The sequence below is a fragment of the Primulina huaijiensis genome, chromosome 2 (assembly GCF_012295235.1).
Source record: "Primulina huaijiensis isolate GDHJ02 chromosome 2, ASM1229523v2, whole genome shotgun sequence".
Classification (NCBI taxonomy): Eukaryota; Viridiplantae; Streptophyta; class Magnoliopsida; order Lamiales; family Gesneriaceae; genus Primulina; species Primulina huaijiensis.
In genome coordinates this window covers 29,577,025-29,594,275 of record NC_133307.1, presented here as the reverse complement: position 1 = coordinate 29,594,275, position 17,251 = coordinate 29,577,025, and the positions used below count along the sequence as shown (strand labels likewise).

Sequence of the window (17,251 nt, the reverse complement as noted above, 5' to 3'; positions counted from 1 at the left end):
TTTAATGTCATTGTCTTGTTTTTTACGATTACTCTTATATTAACTAATTCCTGGAAAAGTACAATCATTTTCTGAATAAATTAAATAAAGACAGTAGAAAGCTTGTTGGTCAATTTTATATTTTCCATGATTTTCTTTATCTTAAAGACTGGAAGATTGGGTTGTATAAAGAAATATCATCTTTAATAGCTTAGCTAGGTAATTGTGCATATATGTGGGGGGTATTTTGATCATTTAAAATAAATCTTAAAATTATATATCACTTTGTAAAAAAAACAAATAAATCAAATAAAAAACCATAAATTTAATTTATCCCTATGTTTCAATTTCTTTATCACTCCCTTGCACATATTTTGATTACCACATCCATCAAAACAAACGAAAAAATAAGAATAATGCAAATGGAACTTCAGAACTAGGAACACAACATACGAAATCAGTATCTGGCGGGGGGCAGAAATCATAATGTTACAAACTTCAAAGGAACAAAGCTTACTGTGGGTATTAAATTATACGCCCGGGAAAAAAGGTAAATACAAGGACAAATACGTAAAATAAAAATAAAATCTTCTTTACACAATATTAGGAATGAACAAACCATGTTTTTTTAACACGGACAGTGCGTTGATGCACTTAAAAATATATGCATCAAATAAAAAAGAAAACACCCTCACATATTTTTCACACTAAAAAAAAATCAAATCCTAGAACCTGCAACCTCTCGATTTACACACAAAAAAGGCACACAATAATTCAAAAGCAATGCAAATGCCTATATTTGCATCTCAGCACAACCTAGCACCTAGAGTCCTCTAACGACGTCCCTAACATTGAAAAGGAACGACGAGGAAAAAATTAATTAACCCAGACAACAAACAAAGACTGTTGTCCAAGGGTGGGATGTAAAATATACAATGGGCGTTGACACGAATAGTCGAATTTCACGAATAGTCGAATTTATGCAAAAATATACGCGTGTTGCTTCATTTGCAAAGTCAACCATATTGCCTATAGGAAGGGATTATAACCAAATTCCACAGCCATCATCAATCTGATCGTTGATGCAAAAATACAAAACCTGAATTTTCGCGGATTAGAGGGGGAGGCTCCACATCGGCTACGTCTACTTTTTGCATGGTTTTGGAGATATCATCAATGGAGAATGGAATACTGCAATGGTGTTTGTTTACACGAAAGTTCATTATAGCATGCCAATTAGAGCAATATTGTAGCTTTATTTAATTCTAATGGATTTATTATGAAACTGACCACACAATGAATCTGACATCTAAAGGGGAAGGGGGGCGGCATTTATGCAAACAACACCAATAGGGTGAGAGACTTCTTGTTTGGCTACCAAGAGGAGATTCAATAACTAACTCCATTTTAAAGAATCACAGAGATTACCTCTTCATGAAACAATCTCTTTCTTTTTTTAGAAAAGTTTCTAGTGGAAAAGAATATATTCGACATCGAAAACACTGATATGAAAGTAAGAAAGATAAAATTCATCCCCAACCGTCTTATGAATCTACAGGTACATAAAATTAAAATTATACCTTGAATCGTCATCCAAGAGAAAGGAACTGCTCACTGCATTGTTCGAGTCCTCTGTCATCATGACTCTCATACTTGAAATAACCTACAACGAGAGAATAAATAAAATCAAAGAATGAGAACGCATCAATACACTAAATTTATGCACAAAGCCGGACAAATGGACTAGAATTTTCTGTTAAATGGACTAGAATCAAATTAAAGGATTACTTACTTCTGAAGAAACACTGTGTGTGCCATATTTGTCATCCCAGTACATTGTACTAATCCTGTATAACTGCTGTATGCTTAGCACCTGCAAAAAAGACAAGAAATATTAAAGAATCAAGATGAAGTAAAATAGAATGTCTGATGAAAGATTGGAACAGTGGGAGGCTAGTTTTTACTCACAGGGCAAAGTTCAGTAGTAATTTCATTCAATGTTTTCTTCGGCTTTTGGTGTATAACCTGAAACATATAAAATTTTTTAAAAGTAAGAAATCCCGTGTACCCAGAACCCCAGGTTAACAAGACCAAGAAAGGAAAGTGAATCCAATTCCCACCAAAAATCCAACAGCCTGTCTGATATGCTTCAGTTCATCCCAAGCCAAGCCCACATACTGTGACAAGATCCGGGTCAGGATGAGAGACTGATTCGAGGTAGATAGCAACATAAAATAACTAACTTAACAACATAAAAGTAACTAATGACAGCTTACTTCCTCTGTTGCATGACAACACCATTGCTCCAATTCACCCAACCCGGCTTTCACGTATTCCCCATTACTGAATGAGCAACACTCTCGTCGCAAAAGAAGACTGCAAAATTTTGAAAGAAAAGTATCTAAATGCAGAGTGAAAATTATCTAGGATTCATGATGTAAACAATCAAAAGGAGATTAAAACAGAAAAAATGAGGGAAACCCTGAGAAGATGGACTTACCTGTTGAATAATTGAACATTGATAAATGAGAAAATTTGAGTGAAAACCTTTCGGACCAGGAAAGGGGGAACCTGTAATGCAACAGTAATAGAAGAACAAAAAGGTAAAGTTCAACAAAACAGAGAAAAGCACGGATATGCCACATTAAAAACAATCACAGTCTTACATAATTCGCTTTCATCATCTTCAAGTAACTATCTAGGCTTTTCACAATGCTCTGCCAATGGGCAATTAGTGCTTGTTGCGCAACAGCATTAGCCTGGGAACGCCCTTTAACTAAACTTGCACGAGACGTTCTGGGTGCCTACCATGAAATTTAAAGTATGGAAGCCGAATAAATATCAGTAGTTTGCTCAGTTCGTATTAAATTTTATACTAGTAGTATATCGAGGATAACACATGTCACAACACAGTATTTAAATGATTCAGTTAAAAAATTAATATCCACAACACAATATCCAAAGGGCTAAACAGTAAACTCTCATTATTCTCTCTAGTTAACAGTATAAATATCACCACTCTACATGGGTATTATTGGGGGATAGATAATTATGGTAGGATATTAATCATAATTAGATACAATCACATCAGAAATTTATCGGGATCTCAATAATATTTAAACTTGTAACCAAAATATTTTCTTTGATTTTCTAACACCTAAAACAAAAGCACTAAGTCTATCCGCCCTCTCCATTCATATTATTGCATTTTGTAGCACCCAATAAAAAATAAGAAGAAAACAAAAATGGCAAACTTAAAAGTCCAAGTAGTTTAACCTCACGTGATGATCTAACTAGAACTTAGTTTTGATAATGATAAGCACCAAAAGTCTTGCATCATTTCTTCACAGATGCCAGGGAATACTTTCCATGGTGCTGAATATTAGAAAAAACATGCAGGAAAATTAAAAATCATACACAAGTATAGAGATCATTATAGCATGCACATCATGTAGTGCAGAGTTCACCTGGATACACAAACCAAGCAACGGAGAAATCTCCTTCTTCAGATTGTCCCTGATCATTCCATAAATCTTCTCCAGGAAAGCTGTAAGCTGCTGCTTGAACAACAAAGCAGGATACTTGGCCTCAACTTGCCGCAAATCATCGAGTCTACCAAGCATCCTACCATTGAGAAATGAAAGTCCACTCTGTGGAGATCCCCTCAATCCCTACAAGGTGCAGACACACACAGGAATAACAAGCCATATCTTTAGCATCATGCTACCATGAAGCAGATGAAAATAGAGAGTACATGCATACTTGTGACATCCTCCCAAAAAGGGAAGCTGATGATGACCTACGCCGTTGGGGGGTTAAGCTAGCTGCCCCACTTGCTTTGAGTGTGTGTTGAAGCAGCATCAACAATGTGGATGTGTTACATAGCCAATATGCTAACACATCATTGTTGTCAGTTCCCTTCAGCAAAGTTTCACAAATTAGACTTCTAAGGAAACCACATGCACAGGTAAAAGAACAGTCTTGCAGATTGTCTAATTACAAAAAACTTATTCAGAATTCATACACAATAAACTGATCAAAGTAGCAAGCAACCAAAGCAGACATAGATACTTTCTGCTTTTATTAATTTACCTCTATCGCTGAAGCTACAGTTTGAATTATGCGGTCAAACACAGTAGTCCTCTCAACTTCAAATGACCTCCAGTGAAGAAGGCATTTGTAAATAACACAAGCTGTGACAGGTTTGCCACCAGAAAATCCCAAATCTTGTGAGATACAATTTATCAGGAGGTCTTGGTTTTCCTGTGAAAGACAAAGGGTTATATATTGGCATATTTATCATAGTTCTTAGCATGAGAGTTAGATCAAGTACATACTTGCTGCTTGTCATTTAATGACTTCTGGGGTTTTTCCTCAGATTCAGGCTCCTTCGTGTTTGCTGCAAAAATGCCCATGTCCTGTAAAAAGTAACATGCTACATAAGCACGAGTCTTCTAAAGAATAATAAATTTACAAAATGTTTCATTTAAATGTAAACATATCACAACAATGATGTATTCTCACATGTACAGCCTTTGTTTCTCCATTGAGAACATTTCCATTCTCTGGAGTTCTCTGCAATGCCACTAAGAAAGATGAGAATGTTTCTACCAGTAACTACAGTGATGAAAAATATCGTTTCAACTTGCATTACCTGAATGATAGTCATCCTAGGTTGAGCAGATAGAGATTTCCCTGTAGGTGACATAGTCAAAGCTTGTTGCCTAAGTACTTGATTTTCTGATTCAAGATTCGATAACTTCTCTTCAAGCCTGAAAACAGATTAAACAATTGTAACACATTAACAAACCCCATTATTTTACAAAAAACTTTGGTGGCAGTTATTTGTTACTTGACTTTTTTCCCTTCCCTTTTAGGTATTTTGAAAGGAATTGCTGTTGATGAGTTAAAAACCACCCAAAAAAATCTGTCTACACATTAAAAACTGTTAATACAAACTCAAATTGCATTTAAACAAAGTGTTGGAGATTCTAATTTCATTACGGAAGGATATTGTAAACATGTTCTTTATTATATATTATTTTGGGATTGATTGATTTACTGTAACCTCTTGATAAAAATATAGTGTAGGGTCCTTACATAAATATGTGTTCATAGAGTGAATAATAATTACTCTCTCAAGGCCTTTTTCTCAGTTTTTTCCATTTACAAAGCACACACAGAATGTCACAATAACTATAACTTGCTGGACCCAATCAAAATGCCCAAAGAAGAATTATAATATCGTAGGAAAACTAAAAAGAATATGTCCCATGGGTGAGCGCCAAAAAAATGTAAATATAACCAGAGACAAAAAGATAAACAATGTTCTATATGGATGGGTTATGTAAATTACTTAGAAATTCTCATATCTATGATATTAGAGCATACCTCTGAACTGAATCTTGAAGATGTTCTGCTTTTCCCTCCGCTTCTCCAAGTTTTTTAGCCAAATCCGTATTACTACTCTCAGCACCTGCACAAGCCTTTTTAGCCTCTTCTGCAACATGTTTTTCAGACAGTAGCAAAGCCTGCACACATCACTGAATTTGGTTACAACAGTAATGACAGGAATCCATTTTACAGCTTTTATAACGTGAAGAAGATAATGAATTTTTTTTAAGTACTGTAATGACGACTGTTCCAAAATATTGTTGAATAGCAAGGGTAAGTCAGACCAACTTGGCATTCAAAATTAAAGCATACTAACACGGGACTTTCCACCAAATTCAGAAAATATTTCCTTGAAAACTAAATGTAGAAAAAGTCCTGGCCAGGTAACTTAGTGTTCTGTTATAACTTGAGTCTATTACTAATTTTCATACAATAAGTATTTAAAATGTTGCAAGTCCCAAATTAAAATTGAAGACAAAATCTTGAGTTGTCCTGAAGTTCATCCAAAATATTATGGATCTGCCCAATCTAGTTATCTAAACCTGTCCACAATATATCTGTAGAGAGATAAACAGTGTCTTGTCATAAAGTCTTCAGTCGAGAGTTACGGTACAAAAGATGTGAGACACATGTCACAATGAATTGTCAGCAGAAACTGTAAAGCAGTGATATTCAACGAAATGAGTAATAATATAATACTCAGTTCTTGGCAAGCAAAGCAAAGGTGCCAAAAAAGATGAATTTATGCCATCAATAATATGTTCAAGCACCATTCTAATACAAAATGAGTTCCTACCTTCAGACTCTCCACCTCGCCAGTTAATGCATCAATCTTTGCCGTGTCTTGAACCATAACAGGGGTTTCTTTAATGACTGGAGGAGCTTCTTCAATTGCTTTGCGTGCAGCTTCTCGTTCTTTTATCACTCTGGCATTTGCTTCTTCTACTTGTGTTTGCATCGAGTGCAATGCCTCCTGTAACTTTGAAAGTTCTTGTGCTTTTGTTTCCTCCAATTCGGTCTGTGTTGGCAAACAAAAGAAGAAGGAAGTGATGCCTGATAAGTTCAGCATGTTGAAGAAAGAGAATCACCCCAATTTAATCACAAAGAATTACCCTCAATCGTTTTTCAAACTGCAAGCGCCATGTGAGCTCCTCCACCTTCTTTTCTAGCTTGTCTTTGGCTTCTTTCAGGGCTCCTGTTTCCCTCGCAGCCTGAATCAATATGAGAAACAGTTATGCCAAGTATCAGAATAAAAATTCGCAAGAAACATGAAAAATATTAAGGGTAGTGCAGAACCATTCGAAGGCTTCGAAGCTCTTTCCTAGCTACCCGTTGCCTCCAACCACATTGAGTAATGATAGCAGCCTTCTGCAGACTTCTGTAATAAGCGTATTCTCTGTGACAGCGAAAATGAGCCTGCAGGCAAGTAACAAAATCAAGTACCAATAATCAGTATCAACTTCTTCACATTCTCCTAGTCTACAAATCTCATTGGATTTTTTCAGTACGAAGTAAGAGTGAGACCTGAACTTGGACGGCAGCCTTAGTCTGCTTCCTAAATCTGAATTCATTGCGAGCGGTCATCGCTCTCATGCCTGTCTGCAAAATTACAGTGGAGTCCTGCAAGGTTGAGTAGGCTTTCCAGGCAATGTAACACCGGAAGTTCTTCTGAATCTTCACAGCAGCATCTTCACGTCGCAATTGCTCATAGAGTTTGCATGCCGATATAGCTAACAAATATAAGAAAAAGGTTATAATTCTGGATAACCACATGATGGGGTTGACCAATGTTTAACGAAAAATTCTAGGAAATATAAAGTATCTTTTAAAGTTCAGTCGTGTAAAAATATTACATTACCTACACACAAATATAATTACACGCGCACATAGTATGCACTGACCTCTCAAAGTAGTATTCTCTTCATACTCACATGTAGATAAATACTGATAATTAAGTTTCATAAGATGCTCATCCCACGTGGTCTATGTGAAATCTTGTAATTTTCTACAACTTCATAACGGATATGCTTATTCTTCCATTTATACAAATGCTATTATTAAATTAATAATACAAGCTAGTTACAGATCTATAAATAATTACTTACCTCGCCAACAGGATTGCAATTGGATGGCTGCTTGACGCAACGAAACGAACTCTTTCCGAGCTATATAAGTACGAATTTGCCTTTGAATAGTTCTGGCTGCATTTCCGAGAACCTCAGCTCTCCTTGCATCTAACTCAGCCATTTGACCAGCTCGCAGGAAGACCTTTGTCTTGCCTAACTGAAGAAACACAAGCATTTTTTTTTAATTAACTCAGCCATTTGACCAGCTCGCAGGAAGACCTTTGTCCTTGCATGCAACAAGCATTTGTTTTGATTACACAACATTTTGGAAAAAAAATAAATATGAGAATGTCACTTGATGAAACTGCAAATCTAAGCATGCAACATGGACAGTAGTACAACCACTATTGCTAGTCCTGAAGCAGTCCTTTGAGTAGTAAGTAGTAACCCATGGACTACCCAAGCACACTTACATTAATTGTGGTAAGATCCTCAAATCCCAATGTGGTGTGACAGTCACACATAGTAAATAAAAGTATAGTACACACTACATTCAACATCTTATTCACGTAAACGTACCTGATAGCCTTTTAATCCCATTTTGTCCAAAATCATCTTACAAGCAGTCTTGTCATCAGAACTACATGAAAAAATATTGTCTTATTTGGAAGGAAAAAAAGAGACAAAAGTGAGGAAGGAAACCACAAGGCAGCGTGGAGAAATGAATCTCAAGTCAAAAGGAAAAAAAAAGAGTTTAAGATGCCAAAGAGACTCACTTTCCTTCCAAAGCTTCAGGAGCGAGAACACCAAATCGGAGAAGGAACTCATCAAATGTACGTCTGGTTGGGTAACCAGCGCAGCTGATTCTGATAGCCTCAAGAACACCCTAAATAATAACAAATATCTTACCTCTTGCTTGAACATAGAGTGATCAAAACCAAAAAAATTAAGCCAAATATGCTGGCTGAATCAAATTAAATTCTCATTAGGTATCAACCTCCACAAAACACTTACACCACATCTCAATTGCTGAATGATGTTAAGATTCTCAAAAATTGCAGGTTTGAGAACGCTGTTTGGCTTCACACATCTGATGTAGTGAGGTTCTGTTGAACTTAAAGTGTCCATTAAAGATTGTAGTTGTAACTGCAAGAATAAAATAAAAGTTCGAATTCACCGCATCATCCGAATATTTGTACATGCACTAGCATGAGATCTGAAGATTGAACATATTCAGGATATTCTAAATAAATATCATAGATTTCCAACCCATTCCTATTCATAAGCAAATAATTCAGTTGAAAAATCTAGCACATATCTGGCTCTTTCTTTTAGTCAACCACAAGAACAAAAGAAAATGAGTAATCAATTTCACACCAATCGTGAATTAACTTCTAAGAATGGCAATATCGGCTTAACTTGGATATCTGCAGCACTATGGTTCAATCAAATGACATATGAAATAGGTGTGTGCATCATTAGCAGGGTCCATAAGCATCAACACTATTTAATATTTACCAACCAAGAAATAAATATTATTTTTCAGTCAGACACGCATTTGAATACAGCAAATCTTAGGCAGGAATCACAAAACGAACTTCATAAAGGACGTATACACTAATATCAAATAGTTCTGAGAGAAATATGTAACATGAAAACTAATATTTCGATATCTACATTGTCGAATGGCGCTCTCTTGGTTCATCCCAACTCTCAAGGACATTTCACTTGTACCGAATAATTTCAACGAAAAACTACAATTAAGTAGTCCTTTTCTAAATTTTGAAGGCGTTATAATTTGATTATAGAAATTTTACCCAACTCATAATTCAACAGATTCATCTTATTGAGAAGTGAATGACAGTTGTCAGGCAAAACATCAATGGGTAACTTCAAACTCTTATCAAGGGTTTGGCACTTCAGCTGAAATAACTTTTGCGGGACAATTAGGTAAAATGTGAGAACATAGAAGCATTGTCAACCAATCTTGAGTATTTAAAATTACAGGGAAGGGCACCCATGTATCAGTATTCACGAGTATATTGACGTTATTCAGAATTAGCCAATTAAGTAGAAGAAATATCTAACATTTTATCTTTAAAATTAAAAAATGACTAGAAAATAAAATAATAAAATAAGGTTTTGGATGTAGAGATTGAAGAACCTTAAAGCGTGAGCCAATCGAAGAAAATTTAGAGGACTTTGATGAATCTTCAGGAAGAGGAGGAAACAAACCAGCTACGAAGGAGCATTTTGAAGCAGTTAATAAATCTTGATGTTCTGCCACCACATAATCTTTATTCTTATCGAGAAATAAATCCGCCATGTACGTTACCTGAAATCACGGTAGATGGTTCAACATATTTTCAAAAAGATATCAAGTGCTCTCTTCTATACAAGAATGGACATTATGTCAGTACCTCCCCTGCATAATGAGATATTGTAAAATTGGTCCTTGAAAGCTTTGGTTTGATGAAGCGTTTATTTTTTGCAAAGGTCTGATATAACTTTTGAGCAAATGTCTCGTGGGTGGATTTAGGAAACATACTGCCATAAACAAAAACATGAATGGCCAATATGTGATGACACACAGAAGACAAATGAAAGTAGTGTGTGTAAGATAATAAGATGCGCAAGCAGGGATAATGAAAACCCAGCCATCTCTACATTTTGGAACCAAAAATTAAAACATATGACAAAGAATTAAAATAATAACGCCAGGAAAGTCACTAACGATATATAATATCATAAGTCATACCAAGCTTCATCCAGTAGAGCAATAATTCCTCCTGGTTTCTGTAAATAAATTTGAAACACGTGTTATAAGATCTAACAGGGAATATAACACAGATACAAACTTAACAATCATGTGAATGCAGGGCCAGGAGTGTATTTATATCCATAATCAAATAAAGGAAAAAATAAGAGCAAGCAACTTCAGCAGTCTCAAAGTATCAGACCTTCTCAATTAGATCAAGAACATCTTGGTTATCAACAAACTCTATGTAGCTCCAATCTATCTCTTCTTTTTCATAGTCTTCTTGCTCCATTTTAAATACATGCTGGAACCACGAATGCCAAATCTTAATTAGATTGTCAGATCATCATTGAAATGATTCCTGAAGTAGGACTTTACAAAAAAGAGAAATAACCTGGTTAAAATGTTGCTGAAGTTTTTCATTGGTGAAATTTATACAGAACTGCTCAAAGCTTTTTTATACAGAAAAATTGTCAGGGCTGAACCCATGTAGTGACATTGTACGCTGAAAATGAGAAACTCCTAAAACTCACCTGTTATACTTGAAACTTTCGAACCCATAAATGTCAAGAACCCCAATTATTGCCTTTGAGTTGGGATCCTGCCCAATGGAGACATTTATTTTTTCCACAATCCTGTGAACAATGCAATTGGAGTTCAAAATGATTAGCAACCACTCAATCTCCCATGTGCGCTAAATCAGATCATGCAAGTACTCATGGAATTTGATTGCATTTTCTATATTTTCAGCTCAAAAATTTTGCAAGTAACATTTGGAATAAAGTTTTGAAAGATGTTTTCGAAAGTGTATTTGGTAAGAAATTTCTATAAGTTGAAATGGTATTTTGTTATTTGAAAGCATGCCTAGTTTGGTTAAGTGAGCGAAAGGCTTTAAAATTAAAAAAATTGTTTGTCTGAGTGTTTTTGGAGACGACATACCGATAACGAGAGAGCTGATTCTAAAATGGAAAACAATTTTAAAACTTGACAAAAACAAAGAGCCATTTAACTTTCAAGGGGAAAAATGTTTGTTAAGAAAAGCAATTTACAAGGAGATTGTTTTTTACATTATTACCAGTCAAACAAGCGAGAATATATAGTCTTCGCCAAAGCATCCCTGCTACCCAGTGCAGCTTCAGGATCGAGCGTCCTTGTGATAACTTCCTCGGGCGTCACCATTACACGCTTAATCATTGCATCTTCCAATCTCTTGGGATTACACCTAATAAATTAAGTTATATCACAAACTGTCTCTATATCTTGAAAGGAATATAGTTAAATTTAGAAAATACAGAACCCTACTTGAGCAATTCAGCAGTTGTATTAAGATGAAACCTCGACTTCTCATCCTTGATAACAGAAGAATCAATCTCCTTCCCCTTAGCAAATTCAATATTACCAAGGTGAAGAACAGCGGCAACAACCCTAAATATCGCCTCCTGAAAAATACATTAAGAACATTATAAATTTATATAAAATGAATAAATTAATAAAAACTAATTAAAAAGCATATTGAAGTGGCAAATTTCATGGAATCGGCAACCTGCTCTTCCTCGCTGATTCCAACTATATCCATAGCCCTTCTAGTTGCAAGGTATTCCTCAGCATCATTTACTCCATCAAGTTTAATACACTTAGACTGGTTAAGAAAATGAAATGATTCCGGGTTTCCCAGCTTATACTTCTCTCTTTCCTGCAGAAAGAATTAAAATTCTTAATCAAATTAATATGATAAAAAGCGCTAGCTGCAAAATATCGTTTACAAAAACTTTCTCGTTCATGAGAGCGCCTGCAACAACGTATCCGTTACAAATTTTTGAAAAGCAATTAGGAAGCATACAATTGGTGAAACACTGTGCAAATACCTCAGGTGGTGCTGCACAAAGAAGATAGAAGCAGTGGTAGTTTCTTTCAGGATCTGAAATCTGACAAACACGAGATCGCTCCAGCAGGTAAGTTCTTATAGCCGCTCCAGATATCCTTCCACTTTTGTCAAACTGGATCTCAACAAATTTACCAAAGCGACTGCACAGATACAATACCATTGAATACTTATACTCACAGAAACCTTAAACAATCACATGCATTAAAAATAACTTTAAACTCTCACAAAAAATGGCCAAATCCAAGTGTGATCAAACAAACACATACCAATAAATACTTTTTATCAAAAAAGATCGAACAGGCCCTCACCTAGAGTTGTTGTTCCTGACAGTCTTGGCATTTCCAAATGCTTCAAGAACAGGGTTTGACTGTCAGTTATCACCAAAAGAAAACCAAGGGGAAAAAAGCTTGTAAACATTAGATTTCGTATTTAGATTATTTATTCTGGATATAATTAATTTTAACCTGTATATGTATAAACTTCAATCTTACTTCTAAAACTTGTTGTTCCACAGTTCGCCCTTCAACTCCAGACCGACCACCCAAGTGTGCCAAATATCGCATTAGCATTTTTGTTGTCTCTGTTTTACCAGCACCACTTTCTCCACTGACCAAAATGGAGTTGCATTTACCATCATTTATCATTGCCCTGATTGAAAAACCTAAAAGGTAAATACGTATGTTCCTCTACATAGTCCAACCTCTAGGCGGCTCCACCGCTACAAGGTACCGACAAAAACTAAGTCTACAATTTCCAGCAAACTCACCGGTAAGAAACATCTGCAATTGCAAAAACGTGAGGACTAAGCTCTCCAAGTGCTGCCCCTTTGTATTGTTCCATCATGTGAGTATCATATAGATGAGGCAATCTTTGAAAAGGATTTATTGCAATCAAAATATTTCCAGTATATGTCTGAGAAAGATGTTTTATTATAAGTAAAATACCAATTTGTCAGTTTATAAGAAAGATCAGTCAACTGAATTATTAAACAAATCTATGCATGTATTGTACGAGCTACATAGAAAACTCACGTAGATTTCATTAAGTTCATATCTTGCTGCAAGGTTTTGCAGAACTCCAGGCTCGTGCAAATATGAAAGCTTAGTCATATCATCTACACCTCCAGGAGGAGCTTCGGTATCCTTTGGAAATACTTTCGAGATATTTGCGGCAATCTGCAAGTTAGAGGCCAAAAGATGTTATGGCTACCTAAGAACTTAAATTTAGACCCTCAACAAACAAAATTTCGGAGACAAAACTTCAACAATTAAAAAATAGGCCACAATACCAAGATTGAACAATTTATTCTGCAAAAGGGTGACAGCAGAATGAGCAGATAAAAGATAACAAAAGGTAGACAAAAACAAAATGATAGATCAGTGAGCAGCGTAAGAACAAAAAATTAACGATTCAAGAAACAGATTTACAAAGTAGCTTTGATTAAAGAAAGTGCTCTCCGAATTTACAAAGTAGCTTTGATTAAAGAAAGTACTCTCAGAAACATTCAGTATGAATAAATGAAACCAACAGTTCACCGGCATAGCACATAGCAAAACTTGCAAGTAGAACTGCAAACAAGTCAAGATTTTAACAATTCAGAAGCTTGAGCTTGTATCTTTTTTTTGGGTTCAGGCAAGCTCAAGTAAAGAGGATATATGCTTGAGCTTGTGCTGGCCACAATAACTCATTTTTGGCTGACCATGCTCACGTCAAAGTTCGGAAAATAAAGATGCAGTATGCCTTGCACCATGAAAAAACTAATAGCTTTCTAATGATTAAGAATATAATGTGCACCGTTGAAGCAGCACAAAGAACTCATTCAAGATAGAAGCTAAGGTGATTAACTTGAATGAATACCAGACGAGAACTGAAATTTAAATGCAAAGACACTAGGATATTACATATTCAACACATATGTGCGACCGAGAGAAAACATTAAGATGACCTATTTCATCAATCACCTTTTTGCCATTTGTAGTGTGAACTTGGACATCTTGACCATCTATTTTATGTACGTCTCCATCAATCCATGCCAAAACGGGATCTTCAACCCATACATGAGAACCAACAATTATGTTAACAGGTGACGCCTGCAAATATATATAGGAAAAAATCATTAGATTTGCAACAGCAAATCGAACCTCATTTTCCTAAGAGAAAATTGACTCTGTAAAAATTATAACTTCAAATAAACTCCATAAAAAAAGATCTTAAGCGTCTCAAACCCTGATCAACTGATTCAATATTTTAACAAGATAGGCTAGAATTTAGAGACAGAATTTGGATAAGGATTATTTATATAAGGAATTTCGGGGAGTGTATATTCATAACTTTAAACATAGAAATCATTTAATTTGGAAAGAAATGGAAAACGAAATCTTAATTACATCCCCACCTCTCTCTGTGTCAAAGCCAAAGTCACACCACCTAACCAATGAAATAGGTGTGTTTGAAACACTTCTTATTCCCATTTTAGCGTCCAGTTCATGTACCCCGATTAGACTAATATTTAATTTATAATCTCACCAGAGGCAGGCCAAATAACTAATCTTTAGTGAAAGATATTCACAAAGTTAGCAGCTTCAATTAATGCATTGGACATGGATAACCTGTCTTACTTGCTAAAATTAGACTGCTCAGGGACGAATATGATATAATGGAGGTTAGATTGTAACGGCTACTATGAAAGGATCCATGTGTGGATATCAATTTGACCTTAACAGATAATTATGTAACCATGAGAAATCTAGGCAAGGCACTGATGGCTGAAAAATCTAGGCAAGGCACTGATGGCTGACATTTAAACTTAACAGACCTACAAAACCATGAGAAATCTAGGCAAGGCACTGATGGCTGAAAAATAAATTAAAATTACAGAACATCTAATCACTGCAAACTTATGATAGTAGTGCACTCGGCTTCTGTGCCTGAATGTGCATAAAATAAATACATCGGAGTCTCAATTCCCCAATTACAGCATCTATAATATCTATCAACTAATTTCCTACCTAAATAACATAAAAACCAGTCGCACAAAATGTACTAGCAAATTATTCGATTTTTCTTATCTTAAAATTAAAATAAGCAAACATAAATTCTTCCAAAACAATTTTTCCTTCTACATTTCAGTGTAATCTCGTTAAAAACGAGGATAGTGTGGTGTATGTAATAAAATGCAATACATAAGAATTCTAACAAGTAAAACAAATTAGGCGCGGAACTCAAGCAAACTCTATTTAATTATCAATTAATAGGATGGTAGAGTATACTAGATTAGGCATCCAATTTCGTACATTTTCAAATTTTGAGGGGAAAAAAACAAAATTGATGAAAACTAAAATCCAAACAGTCGAGGCTAAATTTAAACAAGTCCGGAACACGTCAAAACGGCAGCCGAAGAGTCGTTTCAAGCAAAAGCATACCATGAATTGAATACGACAAGTCTCGATCTCTTCCTCTTTAGCTCATCAACAGAAAAGCCAGACCGAGCTTTGACTCACGGATCGGCGCCACCAACCTCCCCCGCCGCAGGCAAAACCAGAGCTCCTCTCTACTTCCTATGACTGATTCAACAACTTCTTTTCCTCCAAATTTACTCCAACTTCTAGTCTCTCCAATAAATTACTAACTCCAAAAAAAAAAAACCACGGTCTGCTGTACAAATATATATGCGTAATACGAAAAGTGGAGTGAAACCTGCAGTCTGCGTGAGTTTCTCTCTCTAAATTTGCTGACTTCTCAGGAATTTTGAGGTGATCTATCTCTCTAAACTTATTTATTTTTATTTTCGGTTTCTTGTTGTGGAGTCCCACAAGAACATGAGAACGATATTAAAGGGAACTTTGCCTATACCAGTTTAAGGGGTAAAAAATGTAAATTACGTCTCTTCATTTTGTGTCTTGAGATTACGCTTCTACTTGAAATTTTTTTATTTATTTTTAAATTTATATATCGAAATTATAGTGTAACTTCTCATTATTTTTAAAATTATATTTTAATCTTTATTTAAATATAAATTCAGATAAATTATAAAAAAATATTATACAAACAAGTAACATGTACGTCAGTATACTAGTACAAAGTATGAATTGTGGTTTCTCCCATCAACTGTCTATGATAACCGTGGTATTATAAAAAATAATAAAGAAAGAAATCAATAAACTGTTTTCTCGAAAAGATACATTAATATCAAATTACTTCAATAATTCATCAATTTGACCTATTTTTTATTTCAATTTTGAAATGTTAGAGTAATTTATTTAAATAATATTAAATTTTATATTATGAAGTGGGATTTGAATATACCTAACTATAAAAATTTTCGACTAATAAGAAATTAAACTAGTCGTACAATTAAGAAGTTTGAATAATGGGCGAATGTGTAATTGCATGGAATGGTTTTGGCAATAGTTTTGGGATTTTAATAAAATCGGATGTCCGGTCAGCATTTGCTAGCGCAAGGTGACGGTTCTTTTTTCGTTTAAAATAATAATTTATTATAAAAACAAATAAAAAAACTAATGAAAATAATTACCATATATCTGTAAGTTCTCAAATAAATTTCAATCATTTCATTTTTATTTTTTTTCTCAAAATAATATTTTATCCATTTGATAAATTCTTTTTCTTTTTTTCTTTATCGCACTCAAATAAATTTATATAATCAGAGGTGAAGCATTTTATATTGATTTTCTATAATATGATAGCTTTGGGTGAATGTGTGATATTTTTGTATGTTTTAAATATTTATATTTTTTTATTTGTTTGGATTAATTTTTTCTTAAACTTTGTTATTTATTTTTTGGCGATTTTTTATTTTATTTCTTTTTTTAGGACGATATGTTTGATCAGAGATTGGTAAAAGTACCGTTCGAAATTAAAATGATTCATATGTATCTCTTTTTTTCGTAGACTTAAAAATGTGCTATTTGTTGAAAAATAATATTTAAAATGTGTGTATTGAATATTTGAATGTTGAAAATTAGGTAAAATTAGGTGTTGAATATTGAAATTTGTGTGTGATGATGAAGGTGATGATGTAATTTATTTTTGTATTATTTGTAAAAATTTTCTATAAATAGATCTCTCATTTGTGAAGAAAATCACAATTGAGTTGACAGAAAAATATTATAAAGTGTGTAGTGTGATAATTTTGAGAGTTTGAGATTT

General features: G+C 34.5%; 1 protein-coding gene across 1 annotated transcript; it reads right to left on the bottom strand.

The window, feature by feature from the left end:
• Positions 1-556: 556 nt before the first annotated feature.
• LOC140971446 (myosin-17-like) lies at positions 557-15,877 on the bottom strand. Its single transcript, XM_073433719.1, has 39 exons — positions 15,505-15,877; positions 14,044-14,172; positions 13,114-13,257; positions 12,849-12,994; positions 12,574-12,730; positions 12,391-12,449; positions 12,063-12,222; positions 11,741-11,890; positions 11,500-11,636; positions 11,273-11,419; positions 10,731-10,832; positions 10,592-10,649; positions 10,400-10,501; positions 10,198-10,235; positions 9,860-9,986; positions 9,604-9,774; positions 8,454-8,585; positions 8,216-8,325; positions 8,019-8,079; positions 7,479-7,656; positions 6,898-7,103; positions 6,670-6,789; positions 6,486-6,584; positions 6,170-6,391; positions 5,371-5,510; positions 4,634-4,751; positions 4,504-4,554; positions 4,317-4,397; positions 4,072-4,242; positions 3,742-3,897; positions 3,447-3,650; positions 2,646-2,783; positions 2,480-2,550; positions 2,256-2,355; positions 2,100-2,156; positions 1,948-2,004; positions 1,772-1,852; positions 1,560-1,642; positions 557-1,170 (listed from the first exon to the last, which is right to left on the bottom strand). Exons 1-39 carry the CDS (start codon positions 15,505-15,507, stop codon positions 1,047-1,049), a joined length of 4,590 nt encoding a protein of 1,529 aa, XP_073289820.1. The 5' UTR covers positions 15,508-15,877; the 3' UTR covers positions 557-1,046.
• Between the last annotated feature and the right edge of the window lie 1,374 nt (positions 15,878-17,251).